The sequence below is a fragment of the Tachyglossus aculeatus genome, chromosome 18 (genome assembly GCF_015852505.1).
Source record: "Tachyglossus aculeatus isolate mTacAcu1 chromosome 18, mTacAcu1.pri, whole genome shotgun sequence".
NCBI classification, from domain to species: domain Eukaryota; kingdom Metazoa; phylum Chordata; class Mammalia; order Monotremata; family Tachyglossidae; genus Tachyglossus; species Tachyglossus aculeatus.
Genome location: NC_052083.1, coordinates 38,727,500 through 38,752,376, shown reverse-complemented (window position 1 = coordinate 38,752,376; position 24,877 = coordinate 38,727,500). Strand labels below are relative to the sequence as shown.

Sequence of the window (24,877 nt, the reverse complement as noted above, 5' to 3'; positions counted from 1 at the left end):
GGGCTGTACAGTGCTCTGCACACAGTAAGCGCTCAATAAATACGATTGAATGAATGAATGAATGAAACAGGGCAAGGTTTTGTAACCAACGTCCAAGTTTTATTCAGATGTTCGTCTTGTGACATCCGCTGCCCCGGTCATAAAGCCACACCCCAGCCGGAGAGGATCAGGCCAAAAAGCCGCTTGGCCATTTGCTTCTCTCAAAAACCCACATGCTTGCAATCAATCAATTATATTTACTGAGCACTCTACTAAGCGCTTGGGAGAGTACAACATCACGGAGTTGTTAAGACACATTCCCTGCCTACAACTTGCTTACAATCAGTGGGTGGTATTTACTGAGCGCTTACTGTGTGCAGAACACTGTACTAAGTGCTTGGGAGAGTACAACATAGAGTTGTAGACACGGTTCCCTGCCCACGATGACTTTACAATCCATCAGTCAGTGGTATTTACTGAGCGCATATGGTGTGCAGAGCACTGTACGAAGCGCCTGGGAGAGTACAATACAATGAAGTCGGTAGACACGTTCCCTGCCTGCAGCTTGCTAGGATTTTTTCTTTTATTTTTGAATCAGTCCAAGGGCTTTTCATTTCCAATTGCTCAGGAAACAAGCTTCCTAGGAGCTTGGATTCTCTCTAGCACAGGAGGAAAGCTTTATATTTTTTAAAAAACACATACATACACGCACGTAACAAAATTAAAAAAAAAAAAAACACCGTAATTCTCCTCCTTCTTTTTCAATGGCTGATTTGCAATGGCCTGTCTTTGCGTTGGTCCAGTCAGAGTCCCTGCCCAGAGCATGGTATGCCCGCTCTCTCCGCCTCTGGAACATCCTCCCTCCTCATATTCATTCATTCAGTAGTATTTATTGAGCACTTACTGTGTGCAGAGCACTGTACTGAAGTATAAACCGTCAACATAGAGACGGTCCCTACCCAACAGTGACTCTCCTCCCCTTCAAAGCCTCACTGAAGTGAGAAGCAGCGTGGCTCAGCGGAAACAGTGCGGGCTTTGGAGTCACAGGTCGTGGGTTCAAATCCCAGCTTCGCCAATTGTCAGCTGCTGTTTGACTTTGGGCAAGTCACTTAGCTTCTCTGGGCCTCAGTTACCTCGTCTGTAAAATGGGGATTAAGACTGTGAGCCCCCTGTGGGACAACCTGATCACCTTGTAACCTCCCCAGTGCTTAGAACAGTGCTTTGCACATAGTAAGCACTTAATAAATGCCATCATTATTATTATTATCTCCTCCAAAAGGCCATCCCTAAACCCCACGTTTCCTCTTCTCCCACTCCCTTCTGTGACCCTGACTCACTCCCTTTATTCATCCCCCACTTCCAGCCCCACAGCACTTACGTCCCTATACGCCATTTATTTATTTCTATTGACGTCTGCCTCCCCCTCTAGACTGTAAGCTCATTGCGGGCAGGGAATGAGTCTGTTCATTGTTTTATTGTATTCTCCCAAGTGCTTAGTGCAGTGCCCTGCACACAGTAAGCGCTCAATAAATACGATTGAATGAATGAATGTATGAACCACTTGACTAGGTGTGGGGGGGTCCGTGGGAGAGGAATCTATTCAAGACTGTGGAGTTTCAGAGAGGACGTACGTTCATTAATAACCTTCTGCATCAGCTGCATTTTACCTTGAAGTGACACCAAGTTTTTTGGTCTTGAAAAGAGAGTCAGTAAATCGATCACATTTACGGAGCGCTTACTGTGTGCAGAGCACTGTAGTAAGCACTTGGAAGCGTACAATATAATATAACAGACACATTCCCTGTGGAGCATTCAATTGTATTTGAGTGCTTACTGGTGTGCAAAGCACTTTACTAAGCGCTTGAATACTGTACTAATTGTCAAGAGTAAAAATGAACTTCTCCCACTGACAAGCGGGAACAGGTATATCATGACGCCTTCCCGTTGTCATAGAAATTCCAAGGCCATCCGCACTACCAGCTCTATAGGATATCCTCGAGAGGAAATTGATTCACTGTATGAAAGACAGCTTAATGCTAAATTATGCACACACAATGTTTGACTTCATTATGGGCAGGGAACATCTCTAGAGGCTACTTCTGTTGCAGTGAACTCTCCCAAGCACTGAGTACAGTGCTCTGCGCATAGTATACATTCAGTACATAGCACTGATTGAGTCCAGGCCACTCACGGTGGTGGTCAAAGAGGCCAAGAGGCTCGGCCACGATGGCTGTCAGTGGCCCGGAGCTGGCCGGGTGACTCTATGTCTCTCTCCTGTGGTCCCTCCCTCCACACCCCAGCCAAACCAAGTTAATTCCCAAATACCCCTCAATCTCACTTCACCCTGCTTCTCCCTCCCCGGACAGACGGACCAAACCAGACGCCCTTCGCCATCATCCAAATCCTCCTAAGCCCACTCCTCCGGGAGGCCTTCCCTGATAAGCCCCCCTCCTCCCTGTCACGCCTCATCATATTAGCCAGGTGATTAGCGCTCAGGAGCAGACGCATCTCTCCGATGGCTTACTTAATTCACTAATCGATGGTATTTATGGAGAGCTTACTGTGTGCAGAGCACTTATTAAGCGCTTGGGTGAGTGCAATAAAACAACTTTCCTGCCCACAAGGAGTGAACAGTCCGGGGGCGGGGGATAGATATTAAAATAAATCAATTACAGATATGTACAAAAGTGCTGTGGGGCTGATGAATATCAAGTGCTCAGATCCGCGGAAGGCGGAGGGACTAGGGGAAATTAGGGTTTAGTCAGGGAAGGCCTCTTGGAGGAGATGAGATTTTATTTTATTTTTATTTATTTTATTAATTTATTTTATTTTATTGGTTGGATCTACACTTTTCCTTTTTAGCCTAATACCTACTTATCTCCCTCCTCAGCTCCTTGAAGGCAGAGGGCTGCCTCTGACTTAAAGCAGCATGGTCTAGTGGGTAGAGCACCGGCTTGAAAGTTAGAAAGACCTAGGTTCTAATCCCGGCTCCGCCACTTGTCCGCTGTGTGACCTTGGGCAAGTCACCTTGCTTCTCTGAGCCTCAGTTCCCTAATCCGTAAAATGGGGATTGAGGCTGTGAGCCCTATAAGGGACCGTGTCCAACCTGATTAGCTGTTATCTACCCCAGCGCCTGGTACATAGTAAACACTTAAATACCATTAAAAAAAAATAGCATCAAGCGTCTAGACAGGGGCCGGCCAAAATCCACTTCCACGCACTCCGCCAGGGAATCTGACAGTTTAAATTTGGAGTCTGAGCTCGAAATAGGACGTCAGCAAGCAGGGAGGTGAAAGGGCGCTGATTTCCAGGAGCACTGGCGGCAGCCTGACTCCCAAAGAAATCGGAACGGCCCGGCCCCAACTTCCAAAGAAAGCCGAGCTTCAGAAAAGGCGGGCACCGGTTCGCCCTCCGTGAGGTGCCGCAGCAGGGTTGCAGTCTTTTAGACTGTGAGCCCACTGTTGGGTAGGGACTGTCTCTATATGTTGCCAATTTGTACTTCCCAAGCGCTTAGTACAGTGCTCTGCACATAGTAAGCGCTCAATAAATACGATTGATGATGATGATGATGACGAGCCCATGATGACCCTCGAGATCAGAGTCACGAGGGACAGAACGTCTCGCCACTCCTAAGCTAATCTGGCCTTGCTTGTTGCTCCGGCCTGGAAGGATCGGATTTTCCCTCAAACTTCACATCTCCTGACCCCGAATGCCGTGAAGGGGCTGACGAATGGTGGGTAACCTCCTCTAGTGTCCTGGTTCTTCGATGTGCTAAGATGGTGCAGGAAGTGGGGTTTGGTTATGTCAAACCACCATACCGCAGATCGTCTTGGGCCCTGCATCTGAGGGCTAGGGAGGACAAGTTGGAGCAGAGATAAAGAACATCATCATCAATCGTATTTATTGAGCACTTACTGTGTGCAAAGCACTGTACTAAGCACTTGGGAAGTCCAAGTTGGCAACATATAGAGACAGTCCCTACCCAACAGTGGGCTCACAGTCTAAAAGGGGGAGACAGAGAACAAAACCAAACATACTAACAAAATAAAATAAATAGAATAGATATGTACAAGTAAAATAAATAGAGTAACAAATATGTACAAACATATATACATATAAACAGGTGCTGTGGGGAAGGGAAGGAGGTAAGATGGGGGGGATGGAGGCGGGACGAGGGGGAGAGGAAGGAAGGGGCTCAGTCTGGGAAGGCCTCCTGGAGTAGGTGAGTTCTCAGTAGGGACTTGAAGGGAGGAAGAGAGCTAGCTTGGCGGATGGGCAGAGGGAGAACAGACGTGCCCATGCCAATCAGTCCAATTTTTTTTTATGGTATTTGTTAAGCACTTATTATGTGTCAAACGCTGTTCTAAATGCTGAGGTAGATACAAGTGAATTTGGTTGGACATAGCCCCGGTCCCGCATGGGGCACACAGTCTAAGTAGGGGAGAGAACAAGAAAACTGAGACCCAGAGAGGTGATTTGCCCAAGGCCACACAGCAAACACTTGAAAGAGCCGGGATTAGAACTCAGATCCTCTGACCCCCAGGCCCTCACTCTTTCCGCTAGGCAACGCTGCTCATTGAGTGCTTACCATGTGCAGAGCACTGTACTAAGTGCTCTGCTAATCACCGTCTTCATTAACCTGAAGAGCTCTCCCTCCCTTTTAAGCCATGAGCCTAAAGGGTTAACTAGCTCTCTTCCTCCCTTCAAAGCCTTACTGAGAGCTCACCTCCTCCAGGAGGCCTTCCCAGACTGAGCCCCCTCCTTCCTCTCCCCATCCCCCCCCCCGCCTCAACTCCTTCCCCTCCCGACAGCACCTGTATATACGTTTGTACATATTTAATACTCTATTTTACTTGTACATATTTACTATTTCTTTTATTTTGTTGATATGTTTTGTTTTGTTGTCTGGCTCTCCCTTCTAGACTGTGAGCCCGCTGTTGGGTAGGGACCGTTTCTATATGTTGCCAGCTTGTACTTCCCGAGCGCTTAGTACAGTGCTCTGCACACAATAAGTGCTCAATAAATACGATTGAATGAATGAATAAAGGGTGAAGAGGGGGGCTGACTTGGAACAGAAAACCGTCCCTGCCTCCCCAGTGCCAGGGAGTCGGGTGATGCAGGTTCTAGTCCTGGGTCACCCCGATGCCTCCATTTCCTCATCTGTAAAATGGGGATTAACTTCCTGTCCTTCCTCCCCCTTACACAGCCCCATGGGGGACAGGAATATATATGTTTGTACATATTTATTACTCTATTTTTTTTACTTGTACATATTTATTCTATTTATTTTATTTTGTTAATATGTTTTGTTGTCTGTCCTTCCCTTCTAGACTGTGAGCCTACTGTTTGGGTAGGGACTGGCTCTATATGTTGCCAACTTGTACTTCCCAAGCGCTTAGTACAGTGCTCTGCACACAGTAAGCGCTCAATAAATATGATTGATGATGACGATGATGAATAAATATGATTGAATGAATAAGTGCTCCTTTTTCTCCCCCTCGTTCCCCTCTCCAACCCCCACATCTTACCTCCTTCCCTTCCCCACAGCACCTGTATATATGTACATATGTTTGTACATATTAATTACTCTATTTATTTATTTATTTATTTTACTTGTACATATCTATTCTATTTATTTTATTTTGTTAGCATGTTTGGTTTTATTCTCTGTCTCCCCCTTTTAGACTGTGAGCCCACTATTGGGTAGGGACTGTCTCTATATGTTGCCAACTTGGACTTCCCAAGCGCTTAGTACAGGGCTCTGCACACAGTAAGCGCTCAATAAATACGATTGATGATGATGATGATGAATAAATACGACTGAATGAATATGTTCCTCCTCCTCCTCCTGCCCATCCCCCCCGCCTTACCTCCTTCCCCTCCCCGCAGCACCTGTATATGTTTGTACGTATTTATTACTCTATTTTACTTGTACATATTTATTTTATTTTGTTAATATGTTTTGTTTTGTTGTCTGTCTCCCCTTTCCAGACTGTGAGCCCGCTGTTGGGCTCTATATGTTCCCCCTCCTCCCCCCCCGCCCCGCCGCCGTCTACCTCCTTCCCCTCCTCACAGCACCTGTAAATATGTATATATGTTTGTACGTATTTATTACTCTATTTATTTTACTTGTACATATTTATTCTATTTATTTTATTTTAATATGTTTTGTTGTCTGTCCTCCCCTTCTAGACTGTGAGCCTGCTGGGTAGGGACCGTCTCTATATGTTGCCAACTTGGACTTCCCAAGCGTACAGTGTTCTGCACACAGTAAGCGCTCAGTAAATACGATTGAATGAAAAGGAACTGTGTCCAACCTGTTTATCTTCTCTCTTCCGCACCTAGTAAACACTAATTAAATATCTGAACCCAGTACAAAGAGCCTGAAGCCTGGTTTCTTTGAACTCTTGAAGAATCTGCCCCTAGGGTCATTAATGAACCCCAAGAGGATGTTGGAAATATCTATTAATGTCGGTGACGCTGATGAAGCAGGGGGGAATAAAGGATAAGACCTGGGCACTATAAGAGAGGAAGCTCACCAGCTTGGCCTTCAATCAATCAATCAGTCGTATTTATTGAGCGCTTACTGTGTGCAGAGCACTGTACTAAGCGCTGAGAACATCTGACTCAGTGCTCATCAAAGAAGAGGGGCAAACCTCACCCTTGGCTGGCTTTGAAGTGGAATTGGGGACCTGGGGGCCGCTTGGTATCTGGTACTAGATTAACTGTAATAAATAAGCACTGTTCTAAGCGCTGTGGAGGATACAAAGTGATCAGGTTGTCCCACGGTGGGCTCACAGTCTTCATCCCCGTTTTACAGATGAGGGAACTGAGGCTCAGAGAATAATAATGGTGGCATTCATTAAGCGCTTACTATGTGTGAAGCACTGTTCTAAGCGCTGGGGGGATACAAGGTGATCAGGTTGTCCCACATGGGGCTCACAGTCTTAACCCCCATTTTCCAGATGAGGTAACTGAGGCACAGAGAAGTTAAGTGACTTGCCCAAGATCACACAGCTGACAATGGGCAGAGCTGGGATTTGAACCCATGACCTCTGACCCCCACGCCCGTGCTCTTTCCATTGGGCCATGCTGCTTCTCATTCATTCATTCAATCGTATTTGTTGAGCGCTTACTGTGTGCAGAGCACTGTACTCAGCGCTTGGGAAGTACAAGTACGACAGGTGCTCCAGACACATTCCTTGCTTCCACTCTAACATTTGTAGAGAAGCAGCGTGGCTTGGTGGAAAGAGCCCAGGCTTTGGAGTCAGAGGTCATGGATTCAAATCCCGGCTCCACCCCTTTTCAGCTGTGTGACTTTGGGCAAGTCATTTAACTTCTCTGTGCCTCAGTTCCCTCATCTGGAAAATGGGGGTTAAGTCTGTGAGCCCCCCGTGGGACAACTTGATGACCTTATAACCTCCCCAGCGTTTAGAACAGTGCTTTGCACATAGTAAGTGCTTAATAAATGCCATCATTATTATTTTTATTTTCTGCACCTCAGTGACCTCATCTGTAAAATGGGGATTAAGACTGAGAGCTGACAGTTGGCGGTGCCGGGATTTGAGCCCACGACCTCCGACTCCAAAGCCCGGGCTCTTTCCACTCAGCCACGCTGCTTCTCAATCAATCAATCAATCGTATTTATTGAGCGCTTAGCCCACCTTCTAGACTGTGAGCCCATCATCATCATCAATCGTATTTATTGAGCCCTTACTGTGTGCAGAGCAATTGATTAATTAATTAAGTGATTGATTACTGTGTGCAGAGCAGTGGACTAAGCGCTTGGGAAGTCCAAGTTGGCAACATATAGAGACGGTCCCTACCCAACAGTGGGCTCACAGTCTAGAAGACTCCCCAGCGCTTAGAACAGTGCTTTGCACAGAGTAAGTGCTTAATAAATGTCATTACTATTATTATTATTACTTTAGAATTAGAACATAGACCCTTCTGAAGCCCAGGCCTAGGCTCTAACCACTAGGCCACGTTGGTTTCCCTGGGAGCAGCCCCTCCCTCAGGTCTCCCCCACTGAACAAAGAGTCCCCCTCCCCAAAAGAGGCGGAAGAGGACATTGCTACCCCCTCCCCATCTTCAGGGGTAGAGGGCCATCACACCCCGCATCACCCTTGCCCAGGGGCAGGACTACGGGGCCGAAGTGTGGGCGAATCGCCCACCCAGCGCGGAAGGACACGAACTTTTTGTCTCATCACCCCCTTACCTCAGCGACAGCTCGACCAAGTGGGCCGAATCTCCAGCCTCCCGGATCGCTCCGCCGACGACGCGGAGGGAAGGAGATGGGGGGGGGGGCCCGCGCGCCTGCGCCGTGCGTCCCGGCGGCGCCTCCCCGAAGGGCGAAAGAGGGCGCTCGCGGGGCCGCGCAGGCGCAATAGCGTCCACAAGAGCCCCCCCCCCCCCACACACACACACACGGGAAGACGATGACTCTAAAATGGAGGAGGTGGTTTGGTGGGGTTTGAAGCTTCTGTCTCCTTTCAGTTCAAACCCAGCCAAACTGAGGGAGACGAGAGGGCCAAGAAACTTCCAAGCCACTTCTCACAGTATAAGGGGGAGTCCAGCAGGACAGATTTTTAAGGAGACATCAAATTTTCTCTCATCTCACCTTAGTTTTGGGGGGGGCTTATTTAAGGAGACATCAAATTTTCTCTCATCTCACCTTAGTTTTGTGGGGCTTATTTTTAAGGAGACATCAAATTTTCTCTCATCTCACCTTAGTTTTGGGCGTCTTATTTTTAAGGAGACATCAAATTTTCCCTCATCTCACCTTAGTTTTGGGGGGGCTTATTTTTAAGGAGACATCAAATTTTCTCTCATCTCACCTTAGTTTGGGGGAGCTTATTTTTAAGGAAACATCAAATTTTCCCTCATCTCACCTTAGTTTGGGAGGGGCTTATTTTTTAGGAAACATCAAATTTTCCCTCATCTCACCTTAGTTTTGGGGAGTTTTATTGTATTTGTTAAGCAGTTACTGTTGTCCAAATGTCCTGTTACTAGTTACTATTGTATTTGTTAGCAGTACTGTACTAAGTGCTAAGTACATATTTATTATTCTATTTATTTTATTTTGTTAATATGTTTTGTTGTCTGTCTCCCCCTCTTAGACTGTGAGCCTGCTGTTGGGTAGGGCCCATCTCTATATGTTCAATCAATCAATCAATCGTGTTATTGAGCGCTTACTGTGTGCAGAGCACTGTACTAAGCGCTTGGGAAGTACAAGTTGGCAACATTCTATATGCTATTCTATAGCGCTTCGTACAGTGCCCCGCACACAATAAACGCTCAATAAATACAATTGAATGAATGAATAATAATAATAATAATGATAATGGTATTTGTTAAGCACTCTCCCTCCTCCCCCTCTCCATCCGGCCTTAGTACAGTGCCCTGCACACAATAAATGCTCAATAAATACAATTGAATGAATGAATAATAATAATAATAATGATAATGTTGGTATTTGTTAAGCACTCTCCCTCCTCCCCATCCCCCCGGCCTTACCTCCTTCCCCTCCCCACAGCACCTGTATATATGTATATATGTTTGTATGTACTTATTACTCTATTTTATTTGTATATATTTATTCTATTTATTTTATTCTTTTATTGTTTTGTTCTCTGTCTCCCCCTTCTAGACTGTAAGCCCACTGTTGGTAGTGACTGTGAGCCACTTCCCACAACAGGGAAGGGAAGCCAGCAGGGCAGATTTTAAGGGAATCTATCAAGTCTGGGATTGGGACCCATGTCCTTCTGGCTTCCAGGTGTGTGCTCTGGCTCTCCCACTTGTTTTCTGTGTGACCTTGGGCAAGTCACTTCCTTTGTGCCTCAGTTGCCTCATCTGTAAAATGGGGGTTAAGACTTTGAGCCCCACATGGGTCATGGACTGTGTCTGACCTGATTATATCTAGCTAGTGCTTATTACACAGCGCCTGGCACATAGTAAACATTCAACAAATACCATAAAAAAAGAAAGTTCAAGTGCCGTGAGCCCATTGTTGGGTAGGGACCGTCGCTATATGTTGCCAATTTGTACTTCCCAAGCACTTAGTACAGTGCTCTGCACACAGTAAGCGCTCAATAAATACGATTGAATGAATGAAAGTGACTTGCCCAAGGTCACACAGCAGGCCAGAAGCACAATTGGGGTTAAAAACCCAAGCCTCCCAGTCCTGTACTCCTTCCACTAGACCACACTGCCTCTGCCAGCTGTGTGACCTCCAGCAAATCACTTAACCTCTCTGAGCCTACATCTACTCATTTGTAGATGGAGATAATAGTAAAGCTGCCTCTCCCCAACTCGCAGGGATGTTGTGAGGACAAAAATGAGATAAGTACTTTGGGAATCAAATCAAGGTATAATTTAAGGGAGAGTGAATCTGCTGCCTTCAAATGAAATCAAGAAATCCCTTCTGAAACTCCCTTTATTTTCCCGGGCTTGGCACCAAATAATTAACTGTCATCTGACAAAGTGCTAACTGCTTTGTGGAGGGAGAACTCTATTCTGCAATCAGCTTCATGATCTGATTGATTCCCTTAATGACTCCTTAGTTCCTTAGCTCTCCGGAGGCATTGCAGAAATCAACATTCCTCTCAACTTGGGGCAGAAATTGAATGAGACAGAAGAAACAGGTAATTAGCAAAATTAGGTTTGTTTTTCAGGCACTTGTTCTCATTGTCCTTGCTGCTGAGCTCATTGTTTTTTGTTTTTCTTCCGGATCTTTGCCTCCAGCTGAGAAACCAGGATCAACTCAGCTGAGACCCCTTTGGTTTTTATTTGATTTTGTGTTGTTTTGATGGTATTTTTTAAACGATTACTATGAGCCAGGGACTGTTCTAAAGAGCTGGGGTAGATACAAGGACATCGGGTCGGACAGAGTCCATGTCCCATATGGGGCTCACAGTCTTAAATACCATTATTATTATTAATCCCCATTTTCCAGATGAGGTAACTGAGGCACAGAGAAGTGATTTGCCCAAGGTCACCCAGCAGACAAGTGGCAGAGATGAGATCAGCGCTTAGAACAGTGCTTTGCACATAGTAAGCGCTTAATAAATGCCATTATTATTATTATTATTAGAAATCAGGTCTTTCTGACTCCCAGTCCTGTGTTCTAGCCACTAGGCAGCAAGGATTGAGAAAAGTGACAAGCTATTTGGTTTATCATGAACCTTTTAATTTATTCAAGCTTATTTATTGAGCGCTTACTGTGGGCAGAGCACTGTACTAAGCGCTTGGGAAGTACCCAGATCTCCAGGGTTATTTCCCTTTTCTCACCTGTCTACATGTTTTGTTTTGTTGTCTATCTCCCCCTTCTAGACTGTGAGCCCATTGTTGGGGAGGGATCGTCTCTATATGTTGCCGACTTGTACTTCCCAAGCGCTCAGTACAGTGCTCTGCACACAGTAAGCGCTCAATAAATACGATTGAATGAATAATGATCTCTCCCCGTTCTCCCCAGCGCCTTCACAGCTCAAATCCCTTTAACCCCAAATTCTCGATGTGTTTCTCCCCGTCTTGGACTCCCACATTCTTCTCCCCTCCTTCATCTTTCTCACACATACCCAATCCTGGAAAAACAGTTGGAAAGATTTGGGAGGCAACGGGCCTTTGGCTTTCAACACTCACATGTTTCAACAGTCCAATCAATCTGATATTTACAGAGCATCTACTTTGGGCATAAAGAGCGCTGCATTGGGTGCCTGCTGTGTGCAGAGCACTGTACTGGATGCCCCCTGTTTGAAGAGCACTCTACAGATTGCAGAACCCTGGATTGGGTGCCTACTATGAGCAGAGCGCTGTACTAAGCTAATGGGGGATGGCAAATAGCTAACAGATTTGCTCCCTTTCCTCAAGGAACTTACAGTCTAGCTGGGGAGACAGTCCCGGCCTAATTTACAGACAGAAGGAGGAAGACCGAGACATGTAGTGAACGTCATAATCCCAGTGTGATCTGGATTCCCGCGGTCGCTTTCATCTGCGCTTCTCCAAGCGCTTCTCCAATGGTAATTAAAGCGCATTTGTCTTTCAGCCTCATAGTTACTGTCATCATTATTATAATGGTACTCCTCCCCCATTCCCCCCCCGCCCCACGTGGGAGAGGAAACCAAAAGCTGGAAAATTTCCTCCCTGGAGAAATTGCAGTGTCCTGTCCATATTCTTCAGCCCACGGGGGAAACTGAGGCACAGAGGAAGAGCCTTTGTGCTCCCAGAAATGTGGATTCTGGACAGACATCTTTGCACAGAGGAAAGCGTTGGGGATGTCAAGGCCGGGGAGAGATGAACCCTAGATGTTTTTTCCCTCTTGTCCTTCCCTCAGGGTCTCAGGCCACAGAATTTGTTTGTATCCTCAGGCTACTTTTTTTTTAATGGCATTTATTAAACACTTACTATGTGCAAAGCACTGTTCTAAGCGCTGGGGAGGTTACAAGGTGATCAGGTTGTCCCCCTGGGGGGCTCACAGTCTTAATCCCCATTTTACAGATGAGGTAACTGGGGCACAGAGAAGTTAAGTGACTTGCCCAAAGTCACACAGCTGACAATTGGCAGAGCCGGGATTTGAACCCATGACCCCCGACTCCAAAGCCCATGCTCTTTTCCACTGAGCCACGCTGCTTCACTGCACATTAATAATCGATCATATTTACTGAGTGCTTACTGTGTGTAGAGCACGGTACTGCTTGGGAGAGTCCAAGAACAGTGCTTGACACATAGTAAGTGCTTAATAAATACCATTATTATTATTGCAATAGAGTGGGTAGACATGTTCTCTGCTCACAAAGAGCTAGCAGTCTAGATTGGGGGACAGACTTTAAAATAAATTACAGATATGTACATAAGTGCCGTGGGGCCGAGGTTGGAGTGAATAAAAGGTACAAATCAAAGGGCGAGGGAGGAGCAAAAGGGGGAAGAGAGTTGGGGGAAAGAGGGTCTAATCTTTTGGAGATGTGATTTTAGGTTTATGATACTCTCCCAATAGCTCAGGACAGTGCTCTGCATTTAGTAGACTATAAACTCCTTGAGAGCAGAGATCATGTCTACTAACTGTAGTACTAACTCTATAATACTCTCCTAAGTGTTCAGTATAGTGCGCTGTCCTCGGAAGGCCCTCAATAAATATGACCCATGAGTTGGTTGTCTGCTGTGGAAAGAGGTGGAAAGCGTTGGGCAAGGTGTTTTTCTTCTCTGGACCTCAGTTTACTCATCTGTCAAAGGGCAACAGTCCAGCTATTCCCTCCCTGCCACAATCACTCCATAATAACAATAATAATAATAATAATGGCATTTATTAAACGCTTACTATGTGCAAAGCACTGTTCTAAGTGCTGTGGAGGTTACAAGGTGATCAGGTTTTTAGACTGTGAGCCCACTGTTGGGTAGGGACTGTCTCTATATGTTGCCAATTTGTACTTCCCAAGCGCTTAGTACAGTGCTCTGCACATAGTAAGCGCTCAATAAATACAATTGATGATGATGATGATGATGATCAGGTTATCCCACGGGGGGGCTCACAGTCTTAATCCTCATTTTACAGATGAGGGAACTGAGGCCCAGAGAAGTGAAGTGACTTACCCAAAGTCACACAGCTGACCGTTGGCAGAGCCGGGATTTGAACCTGTGACCTCTGACTCCAAAGCCCGGGTTCTTTTCCACTGAGCCACGCTGCTTCTCTGCCATAAATGGTATCGGCTAAAAATCCACTGTCCCCAGAACACTGTTCTAAGTGCTTGGGAGAGAAGAACAGTGACAAAATAGGGGTTCCCTGCCCTTACCATGGAATGCATTTTCAAATCAAGGGAGCAGGGAGAGGGACAAGGATATAAAGAGAGTAGTGCAAGTGGGTCAGGATAAAGTGACAGACTCAACAACTGAATATATCCTACATGATGGTTGAAAGTGGGTGTATTTAACTGTCGGGGCCAAGGGTGGATGCTTGACTGGTATGATGGGGGGGTGTTGGCAATTAATCAGGGAAGGCTTCTTGGAGAGGTGGGAACTGATGGGGAGGAGGGAGTTCCAAGCAGGGGGAATAGCCCTCACCCCGTCCTGTCCCGACTCCATCCCATCCTACCCAGCAGCCTCTCTGCTCTGGTATTCCCAGCCCTCCCCTGGGTCCGGGCCCCACCCTGCTGCTCCCAAGATCTGCCTGGACCCCCTGATCCCACCCACCCATCGATCCCACCCTCCCTACCCCCATCCCCGGGACTTTAATCGGACCGCACCCAAAGACCTACCCACGGCCTTCGACTCGGCCAGGGGCAGCACGGGGCCTTACCTCGTCTGCTCTCCGGCTTTAAAAAAAATAATTTCCTCCGCGTAATTAAAATAGATTCTCCCTCCCGTCTCCCACCCCCAACCCGGAATAAGTCCGGGAGCACCAATCGGAGCCGCGGCAGGGGCGGCAGAGTGAAAAGAACGACTGCTTCGTGGATCCTGCGCTGGCTGCCGGAGAGATCGCCGCACGGGTGCCACGGTGGCTCAGAAGCAAGGCCGTCGACTCGGCCCGAGTCTCGAGGCTCAGAAGGGTTTGGCGTCCATCACTTCTCCAGAGGGATGCGTCTCTGCGCCGTGGCTACCGCTGCAGTAGCTGTTGCCACAGTCCTGCAGCTGCGGACTCTTGCTGGCTTCTAGAACAAGCGTGCACGCGGGCCTGGGGAAACCGAGGCCGGACGTGCGTCCCGTGCCCTGCCGGTCCACCTACGGCCGGGCCCTAACACCCAGCGGTCTCCCCTTCCCCGATTCGGTCAGCCAGCCCAGAGTCAGGCAGCGACACAGGCCGCACCGCAGGGACGGATCAAGATGGCAATTCCTTCCTCCGAGCCGGCTTTGATTCTGAAATCTGCCGATCCCGAGATCCATAGGGAACGCCCCCGAGGGCGGGAGCGTTCCCGGGGGAAGGCAGATGGACCTGTCTCTGGTGAGGGAAACGGGGATCCCTCCTCTTGGCCTCGGGATATCTTCATGCAGCCCTGAAATGGCTGCTTTATCCGGTGGCGTCTCAACAGCCCAAATGGGGACTGTTGGAGCGTAGTCTCATCAATGCAAAGTGGTTTTTCCCCCCTCCACAGACGTTCAGGTGGCAAAGCAGGAGGCAGAGAGGAGGTCTGACCTCTTCCCTGATGCTCAGATGGGAGACTGAACTCCATTCGGGAGACGGGTGGCTCAGGAAGCCAAGGCACAGAACAGGAGAGATTCTTCCCCTGGCTGGAGATGGCTTGGAAGCAGGGGGATGGACCAAATGACCTCTCTAAGGTCCCCGCCCACCCTGGGACTCGGCGAGATGCTCGGAGCTCGGCTTGACCGATCAGAAACCACCCCAGTGGACTGGGGGAGGTGGCTCTTAGCCTTGGCTCTGTGTCCTCCGGTCCTGGTTTCCACAGCAATGGGGACAGGGGTTCACAGCATCACTAGTGGCTCAGTGCAGGGAAGTACGACAGGCCCGGGTAGCCCTTGGAGAAACTGGGGGGAAGACGGGGCCCCGGTCTTCGGCTGGAAACCCAGGCTTTCCCCAAATCACTACTGTTGGTCCGAACGACCAGGGCCGGCTGGCCCCCGTCTCCCACTCCGTCCACAAACCTTGGAAAAGGGGAGATTGCCCAGGGAAGGAAGAAACCCCCTGCTGTCTGTCCTCAGCGACCCCCTCGCTGCTTCAGTGAGGGCTGGGGGAGGGTGGTCCAGGGCCCTGAGGTGGGTGGGGAGAAGCTCCGACAGGTTATCCCGACTGCCCCCGGCCTCCAACCGCTTTTGGTCCTGAGGGAGGCTGGTCCGATGCCGGTGGTTGGGGGGGTCCCAGGGCTCTGTCCATGTCCAGGACGCCCCCACCCCGGGTTGCGGGGTGGGTGCTGAGGTCCCGGACCCACTCTGGATGCTCCACAGACACTGCCTCAGTGGCAGATCCTTTCCGTCATTTCTCTCTGCAAGGAGGGAGACCGACTTTTAGACTGTGAGCCCACTGTAGGGTAGGGACTGTCTCTATACGTTGCCAACTTGGACTTCCCAAGCGCTTAGTCCAGTGCTCTGCACACAGTAAGCGCTCAATACGATTGATTGATTGACTGACAGCTTGTCAGGTGGGCACCCGGCCGGCCAGAGGGTCCAAATCCGCCCGCCAGTTCCCGATCCCGGTCTCAACCGCTCCCCTCCAGGCTGTCCCAATCTTCCACCCAGGCCCCGGTGATTCCAGAAACACAGGCTCAGAGAACAGAGGGAAGAATGCCCTGTCCGCTTCAGGGAGCTGGGAACCGGAGCCGCTGTGAGCTCACTGTGGGCAAAGCCTGTTTGTCTCCCAATCAATCAATCAATCATATTTATTGAGCGCTTACTGTATGCAGAGCACTGTACTAAGCGCTTGGGAAGTCCAAGTTGGCAACATCTAGAGATAGTCCCTACCCAACAGTGGGCTCACAGTCTAAAAGGGGGAGACAGAGAACAAAACCAAACATACTAACAAAATAAAAGAAATAGAATAGATATGTACAAGTAAAATAAATAGAGTAATAAATATGTACAAACATATATACATATATGTTGCCAATTTGTACTTCCCAAGCGCTTAGTACAGTGCTCTGCACATAGTAAGCGCTCAATAAATACGATGGAATGAATGAATGAATGAATAAATACGATTGATGATGATGATGACATACAGGAGCTGGACCGATCAGAAACCACCCCAGTGGGCTGGGGGAGGTGGCTTTTAGCCGTGGCTCTGTGTCCTCCGGCCCTGGTTTCCGCAGCAAGCGCTTAGTATGGTGCTTTGCACACAGTAAGCGCTCAATAAATATGACTGAATGAGGGAATGACTGCTGCTTGCCGCCCCTCGGCTCCCCCTACTCCTCCAGGCGGGGGGCAGGACACCGGAGGAGATGTCTGTGGGGGTAGGGAGGCCATCCCGGAGGGGACAGGGCTGCTACGCTTAGCACAGTGCTCTGCACATAGTAAGCGCTCAATAAATACGATTGATGCTACGGCTTCCCCGATAGATCCATGGGCACATGGCACCGGTGTCGGGGCAGGACGAACCCGGCTGCTGCCCCGTGACCCAAGAGAGGAACCCCAAACTCCCTGGGCTCGGGGCTCGGGACGGGGGACGGGGGGGTCTCACCAGGGGCTCCAGCTCGCGGTGGTCCACCAGGCTGAACTCGCGGATGAAGTAGTAGAAGTGCTTATAGCAGGTGTTGACGTGGGCCTCAGCCCCCAAGGAGATGATGCTGTCGAAGTGGTGGATGTAGACGTGGACGAAGACACGGAAGAGGCGGGTGAGGATCTTGGTGCATACCTGCTGGAAGTTCTTGGGGAAGGGCACACCTGCGAGGGGGCGGCACCCGTCAGGGGTCCCCTCCGCCTCCTGACGCCCCCCTCCCCAAGATCCTCCGCACATCCTGGCCCTTACTAAGTACCCCCCAGAGACTGTAAGCTCGTCGTGGGCAGGGAATGTATCTGTTTATTGTTCTGTTGTGCCTTCCTAAGCGCTTAGTACAGTGCTCTCAGAGAAGCAGCTTGGCTCAGTGGAAAGAGCCCGAGCTTTGGAGTCAGCGGTCATGGGCTCAAATCCCGGCCCTGCCGCTTGTCTTCTCTGTCTCCCCCTTTTATACTGTGAGCCCACTGTTGGGTAGGGACTGTCTCTCTATGTTGCCAACTTGGACTTCCCAAGCGCTTAGTCCGGTGCTCTGCACACAGTAAGCGCTCAATAAATACGATTGATTGATTAATAATAATTGCACTACGTGCCAGCACTGGGGTGAATACAAGCTAAGCGGGTTGTACACGGTCCCCGTCCCACATGGGGCTCAAAGTCTTAATCCCCATTTTGCAGATGGGGGAACTGAGGCCCAGAGAAGTGAAATGACTTGCCCAAGGTCACACGGCAGACACGGGGCAGAGCTGGGATTGGGACTCAGGAACTTCCACTGCCAGGCCCAGGCTCTTCCAAGAGTCTACAGCCTACCTTCTAGGAGAAGCAGCGTGGCTCAGTGGGAAGAGCCTGGGCTTTGGAGTCAGAGGTCATGGGTTCAAATCCCGGCTGTGTGACTTTGGGCAAGTCACTCCGCTTCTCTGCGCCTCAGTTCCCTCATCTGTAAAATGGGGATTAAGACTATGAGCCCCCGTGGGCCAACTTGATCACTTTGTATGTGCCCCAGCACTTAGAACAGTGCTTTGCACGTAGTAAGCGCTTAATAAATACCATTTTTTTAAATCACTTTGTATCTGCCCCAGCACTTAGAACAGTGCTTTGCACGTAGTAAGCGCTTAATAAATACCATTTTTTTTTTTTACCCACTAGACCACGCTGCTTCTCAAGCAGCCACAAAGCAGGGCGAGTTATGAAAAGGACCATCTTCGCCGACCTGCAGGGCCCCTTTTCCAAGCGAGGCCATCATCATCATCATCATCAATCGTATTTATTGGGCGCTTACTGTGTGCAGAGCACTGTACTAAGCGCTTGGGAAGTACAAACTGGCAACACATAGAGACAGTCCCTACCCAACAGCGGGCTCACTGAGGCCAAAGAGCCGGGGCCCAGCCGAGCCTTATCGGAGCCGGAGAGGGGGGCTCCCACAGAAAATCGGGGGGGAGATGGGGGGAGAAGGAGGGCAGGAAAGGCTGTGGGCCTCTGATAAGATAAAGGGGACGGGTGAGGGAAGGAGGGAGGAACAGAAAAATTTCCCTGATCCAGCCCCTCTCCCCTGACACTTCCCGAAGGCATTTGTCCCCAGCCGCGCTCCGAGGCGACATTTCCGTAGGAGGGGAAAGTGCTCTCCCCGCTTTCAAGGCAGTGCGGCTCAATGGAAACAGCCCGGGCTTTGGAGTCGGAGGTCACGGGTTCAAACCCCGGCTCCGCCAGCTGTCAGCTGTGTGACTTTGGGCAAGTCACTTCTCTGGGCCTCAGTATCTCATCTGCAAAATGGGGATTACGACTGTGAGCCCCCCCGTGGGACAACCTGATCACCTTGTAACCTCCCCAGCGCTTAGAACAGTGCTTTGCAGATAGTAAGCGCTTAATAAATGCCATCATTATTATTATTATTACTACTGAAGGCTCATCTCCTCCAAGAGGCCTTCCCTGACTAAGCCCCCCTTTCCCCTTCTCCCACTCCCTTCCGCGTCACCCTGACTCGCTCCCTTTATTCATCCCTTTTAGACTGTGAGCCCACTGTTGGATAGGGACTGTCTCTATATGTTGCCAACTTGGACTTCCCAAGCGCTTAGTACAGTGCTCTGCACACAGTAAGCGCTCAATAAATATGATTGATTGATTGATTGATCCCCCTCCCAGCCCCAAAGCACTTACATCCGTATCTCTAATTCCTTTCTTTCTATTAATGTCTGCCTCCCTCTTTAGACTGCAAACTCACTGTGGGCAGGGAATGTGTCTGTTTATTGTTAGATTGTACTTTCCCAAGTGCTTAATACAGTGCTCTGCCCACTGTAAGCACTCAAGAAATACGATTGAATGAATGAATGAAAAGGGGTAGGATTTTTAGGGAGGGACTGGGATGGGACTGAGGCCGACGGGCTCCAGAAACCCGACGTGGCGTCTTTCCTCTACGGAAAGGATCACGTCTAGCAGCGTGGCTCAGTGGAAAGAGCCCGGGCTTTGGAGTCCAAGGTCATGGGTTCGAATCCCAGCTCCGCCAACTGCTAGCTGTGTGACTCTGGGCAAGTCACTTCACTTCTCTGGGCCTCAGTTCCCTCATCTGTAAAATGGGGATTAAAACCGTGAGCCCCCCGTGGGACAAGCTGATCACCTTGTAACCTCCCCAGTGCTTAGAACATAGTAAGCGCTTAACAAATACCATCATTATTATCTCCCCCTTCTAGACTGTGAGCCCGCTGTTGGGTAGGGACTGTCCCTATGTGTTGCCGACTTGTGCTTCCCAAGCGCTTAGTGCAGTGCTCTGCGCACAGTAAGCGCTCAATAAATACGACTGAATGAATGAATGAAAAGGGGTAGGATTTTTAGGGAGGGACTGGGATGGGACTGAGGCCGACGGGCTCCAGAAACCCGACGTGGCGTCTTTCCTCTACGGAAAGGATCACGTCTAGCAGCGTGGCTCAGTGGAAAGAGCCCGGGCTTTGGAGTCCGAGGTCATGGGTTCGAATCCCAGCTCCGCCAACTGCTAGCTGTGTGACTCTGGGCAAGTCACTTCACTTCTCTGGGCCTCAGTTCCCTCATCTGTAAAATGGGGATTAAAACCGTGAGCCCCCCGTGGGACAAGCTGATCACCTTGTAACCTCCCCAGTGCTTAGAACATAGTAAGCGCTTAACAAATACCATCATTATTATCTCCCCCTTCTAGACTGTGAGCCCGCTGTTGGGTAGGGACTGTCTCTATGTGTTGCCGACTTGTATTTCCCAAGCGCTTAGTGCGGTCATGGGTTCGAATCCCAGCTCCGCTAACTGCTAGCTGTGAGACTCTGGGCACGTCACTTCACTTCTCTGGGCCTCAGTTCCCTCATCTGTAAAAATGGGGATTAAAACCGTGAGCCCCCCGTGGGACAAGCTGATCACCTGGTAACCTCCCCAGTGCTTAGAACATAGTAAGCGCTTAAATACCATCATTATTCTCTCCCCCTTCTAGACTGTGAGCCTGCTGTTGGGTAGGGACTGTCTCTATGTGTTGCCGACTTGTACTTCCCAAGCGCTTAGTGCGGTCATGGGTTCGAATCCCAGCTCCGCCAACTGCTAGCTGTGTGACTCTGGGCACGTCACTTCACTTCTCTGGGCCTCAGTTCCCTCATCTGTAAAATGGGGATTAAAAGCGTGAGCCCCCCGTGGGACAAGCTGATCACCTGGTAACCTCCCCAGTGCTTAGAACATAGTAAGCGCTTAAATACCATCATTATTCTCTCCCCCTTCTAGACTGTGAGCCTGCTGTTGGGTAGGGACTGTCTCTATGTGTTGCCGACTTGTACTTCCCAAGCGCTTAGTGCGGTCATGGGTTCGAATCCCAGCTCCGCCAACTGCTAGCTGTGTGACTCTGGGCACGTCACTTCACTTCTCTGGGCCTCAGTTCCCTCATCTGTAAAATGGGGATTAAAAGCGTGAGCCCCCCGTGGGACAAGCTGATCACCTGGTAACCTCCCCAGTGCTTAGAACATAGTAAGCGCTTAAATACCATCATTATTCTCTCCCCCTTCTAGACTGTGAGCCTGCTGTTGGGTAGGGACTGTCTCTATGTGTTGCCGACTTGTACTTCCCAAGCGCTTAGTGCGGTCATGGGTTCGAATCCCAGCTCCGCCAACTGCTAGCTGTGAGACTCTGGGCACGTCACTTCACTTCTCTGGGCCTCAGTTCCCTCATCTGTAAAATGGGGATTAAAACCGTGAGCCCCCCGTGGGACAAGCTGATCACCTGGTAACCTCCCCAGTGCTTAGAACATAGTAAGCGCTTAAATACCATCATTATTCTCTCCCCCTTCTAGACTGTGAGCCTGCTGTTGGGTAGGGACTGTCTCTATGTGTTGCCGACTTGTGCTTCCCAAGCACACAGTAGGCGCTCAATAAATACGACTGATTGATTGATTATTATCACGTCTACCGCTTCCGTTGTGTGTCGCGCTCTCCCAAGTGCTCAGCACAGAGTAACCGCTCAATAAATTGCGATCGACCCCACTCTCTCGGAGCCCCTCGGGTCCCGGCCCGCGGCTTTGCCCCCCCGCGACCGACACCCGGGGGGGGTGGGGGTCTCCTCACCGACGCGGGTGGGAAAGATCTCCTCGTTGTTGATGAGGGTCTCGATCCAGTCCATGAGCATGGCCATGTACTGGGGGGCCGGGAGCTTGGCCGGTCGCCTGTAGCGGTGCTCGTCCTGCCAGCGGTACTCGTAGCGGAGCCCGCCGGCCATGACCGGGCAGCTGAGGGCCGTGCAGGACTCCGCCATGGTGCCGTAGATGAGGTTGATGCGGTTGAAGAAGTCCACCACGTGCACGGCGATCCAGTCGTTGATGCTCTCCCCGGGGGGCAGCTGGACGGCGGCGCGGAGGTCCAGCCCGGACTTGAGGGAGGCCTGGGCCTTCTTGTACAGCTCGAAGCGCTGGGTGCCCGGCTCGAACTTCTTGCGGGGGCGGAAGGTCTTGTCTTTGTTGAACACCTGCTTCAGGCAGAGGGCCATGGTGGGGCCGCGGAGGGTCCTCGGGGGCCCGGCTGAGGGGCGCCTAGGCTGCGATGGACATGAGCCTCGCCTGCGAGACGAAAAAAAAGTCGTCAGGGGGTTGGTTACTTGTTTTTCTATCGTATTTAAGGTTGGACTAAGGGTCAAACACCGTCTGAGCGCCGGGGAGAGGCAGCGTGGCTCAGTGGAAAGAGCCCGGGCTTCGGAGTCTGTGGTCTTCTTCTTCCTCCCTTCAAGGCCCTACTGAGAGCTCACCTCCTCCAGGAGGCCTTCCCAGACTGAGCCCCTTCCTTCCTCTCCCCCTCGTCCCCTTCTCCATCCCCCCCCATCTTACCTCCTTCCCTTCCCCACGGCACCCGTATATATGTATATATGTTTGTACATATTTATTACTCTATTTATTTTACTTGTACATATCTATTCCATTTATTTCATTTTGTTAGTAGGTTTGGTTTTGTTCTCTGTCTCCCCCTTTTAGACTGTGAGCCCGCTGTTGGGTAGGGACTGTCTCTATATGTTGCCAATTTGTACTTCCCAAGCGCTTAGTACAGTGCTCTGCACGTAGTAAGCTCTCCATAAATACGATTCATGATGATGATGATGGTCGTGGGTTCAAATCCCGGCTCCACCCATTGTCAGCTGGGTGACTTTGGGCAAGTCGCTTAACTTCTCTGGGCCTCAGTGACCTCATCTGTGAAATGGGGATTGACAGTGAGCCCCCCCCGTGGGACAACCTGATCACCTTGTCACCTTCCCAGCGCTTAGAACAGTGCTTTGCACACAGTAAGCGCTTAGTAAATGCTGCTTTCAAAGCAGTGTGGCTCAGTGGAAAGAGCCCGGGCTTTGGAGGCAGAGGTCCTGGGTTCAAATCCTGGCTCTGCTAACTGTCAGCTGTGTGACTTTGGGCAAGTCACTTCCCTTCTCCGTGCCTCAGTCACCTCATCTGTAAAATGGGGATTAAGACTGTGAGCGCCGCCATGGGATAACCTGATGACCTTGTAACCTCCCCAGCGCTTAGAACAGTGCTTTGCACATAGTAAGCACTTAATAAATGTTATTGTTATTATTATTAATCCCAGCCCCACCACTTACTTTGCACATAGTAAGCACTTAATAAATGTTATTATTATTATTATTATTAATCCCAGCCCCACCACTTTGCACATAGTAAGCACTTAATAAATGTTATTATTATTATTATTAATCCCAGCCCCACCACTTACTTTGCACATAGTAAGCACTTAATAAATGTTATTATTATTATTATTATTATTAATGAAAGTGCTTACTATGTGCCAGGAACTGTACTAAGCACTGGGGTAGAGACAAGCTAGTCAGTTTGAACGCAGTCCCTGTCTCGCATGGGGCTTGCAGTCAATCAATCAATCAATCATATTTATTGAGCGCTTACTGTGTGCAGAGCACTGGACTAAGCGCTTGGGAAGTACAAGTTGGCAACATATAGAGACAGTCCCTACCCAACAGTGGGCTCACAGTCTAAAAGGAGGAGACAGAGAACAAAACCAAACATACTAACAAAATAAAATAAATAGAATAGATAGGTACAAGTAAAATCAATCAATCAATCAATCGTATTTATTGAGCGCTTACTTTGTGCAGAGCACTGTACTAAGTGCTTGGGAAGTACAAGTTGGCAACATAGAGAGACGGTCCCTACCCAACAGTAGGCTCACAGTCTAAAAGGGGGGAGACAGAGAACAAAACCAAACATACTAACAAAATAAAATAAATAGAATAGATAGGTACAAGTAAAAATCAATCAATCGTATTTATTGAGCGCTTACTGTGTGCAGAGCACTGTACTAAGCGCTTGGGAAGTCCAAGTTGGCAACACAATCTCCATGTTACAGATGAGGGAACTGAGGCACAGAGGAGTGAAGTGACTTGCCCCAAGGTCACACAGCAGACGAGCGGTGGAGCCGGGATCTCCCCCAGTGATGCAGAATGGAATATTAGACGCCCCCGGACCCTCTCCCAGTGAGCCCTCATGGACATTCATCCTTGGATTTACCCACCTTCCTCTGGTGCCGGAGTTCCTGGCCGCGATCGGCTTCTTCCTGACAGGGGAAGAAGCGTTTCCTTCCTCCAGTGGGTCCCTGGGTGTCAGCGGCCGGCCGGTGTCTCTGTTGGGAAGGCCCGAGCCTATCACATATCCTCCCCCACAAGCCCAACCGTGAGGGCCGGACAACAAATCTACCCATTTCTCGGAAGGGAAAAACCGAGTCCGGGCAGATGTCCGTGGGGCCCCTCCCAGGTGGTGGACTCACTGCGGGGGCGTTTCCTCTTCCACAGGGGCTGGGGTTGGGACGAATCCCAAGCGCTTAGTATCAATCAATCAATCGTATTTATTGAGCGCTTACTACGTGCAGAGCACTGTACTAAGCGCTTGGGAAGCACAAGTTGGCAACATATAGAGACAGTCCCTACCCACCAGTGGGCTCACAGTCTAAAAGAGCGCTTAGTTCAGCGCATACGATTGAATGAATGAAGGAATGGGGGGACACAGTAACCGCTCAATAAATACGATAAATACGATTGACTGAATGGAGGAATGGGGGGAAGCTGGGGGGCTGGAAGTGGGAATTTCCAGTTCGGCATGGTGATTTGCAGTTGGGCCTTCCCTCTCCCCCAGGGCCGGAGAAAAGCCCCTTCCTCAGGGAGATCCCACGCTCTCACGTGTGGGTGGGGAGAGTCCTCAGCATTGGGCAAGCGAGGGCCTTCCCGCGCCAGACCGTCATCAATCGTATTTAT

At 49.6% G+C, this 24,877-nt stretch overlaps 2 protein-coding genes and 1 long non-coding RNA gene across 4 annotated transcripts in view; 1 reads left to right on the top strand and 2 right to left on the bottom strand.

The window, feature by feature from the left end:
* The window catches only part of MKNK1 (MAPK interacting serine/threonine kinase 1), a 29,107-nt gene extending 20,876 nt beyond the window's left edge, over window positions 1–8,231 (bottom strand). For both annotated transcript variants that reach the window (XM_038760331.1, XM_038760332.1), the window contains exon 1: window positions 8,198–8,231. The gene's annotated coding sequence lies outside the window, so the exon portion shown is untranslated. The remainder of the gene's footprint in view (window positions 1–8,197) is intronic.
* Window positions 8,232–10,487: 2,256 nt separating this feature from the next.
* On the top strand, window positions 10,488–12,021 carry LOC119940410. The gene is made up of 2 exons (XR_005454916.1): window positions 10,488–10,622; window positions 11,848–12,021. It is a non-coding gene; the product is annotated as an uncharacterized LOC119940410 (long non-coding RNA).
* A 2,594-nt stretch (window positions 12,022–14,615) lies between these two features.
* Window positions 14,616–24,241, bottom strand: MOB3C (MOB kinase activator 3C). The gene is made up of 4 exons (XM_038760393.1): window positions 24,142–24,241; window positions 21,688–22,175; window positions 17,096–17,298; window positions 14,616–15,905 (listed from the first exon to the last, which is right to left on the bottom strand). Exons 2-4 carry the CDS (start codon window positions 22,103–22,105, stop codon window positions 15,876–15,878), a joined length of 651 nt encoding a protein of 216 aa, XP_038616321.1. The 5' UTR covers window positions 22,106–22,175; window positions 24,142–24,241; the 3' UTR covers window positions 14,616–15,875.
* Between the last annotated feature and the right edge of the window lie 636 nt (window positions 24,242–24,877).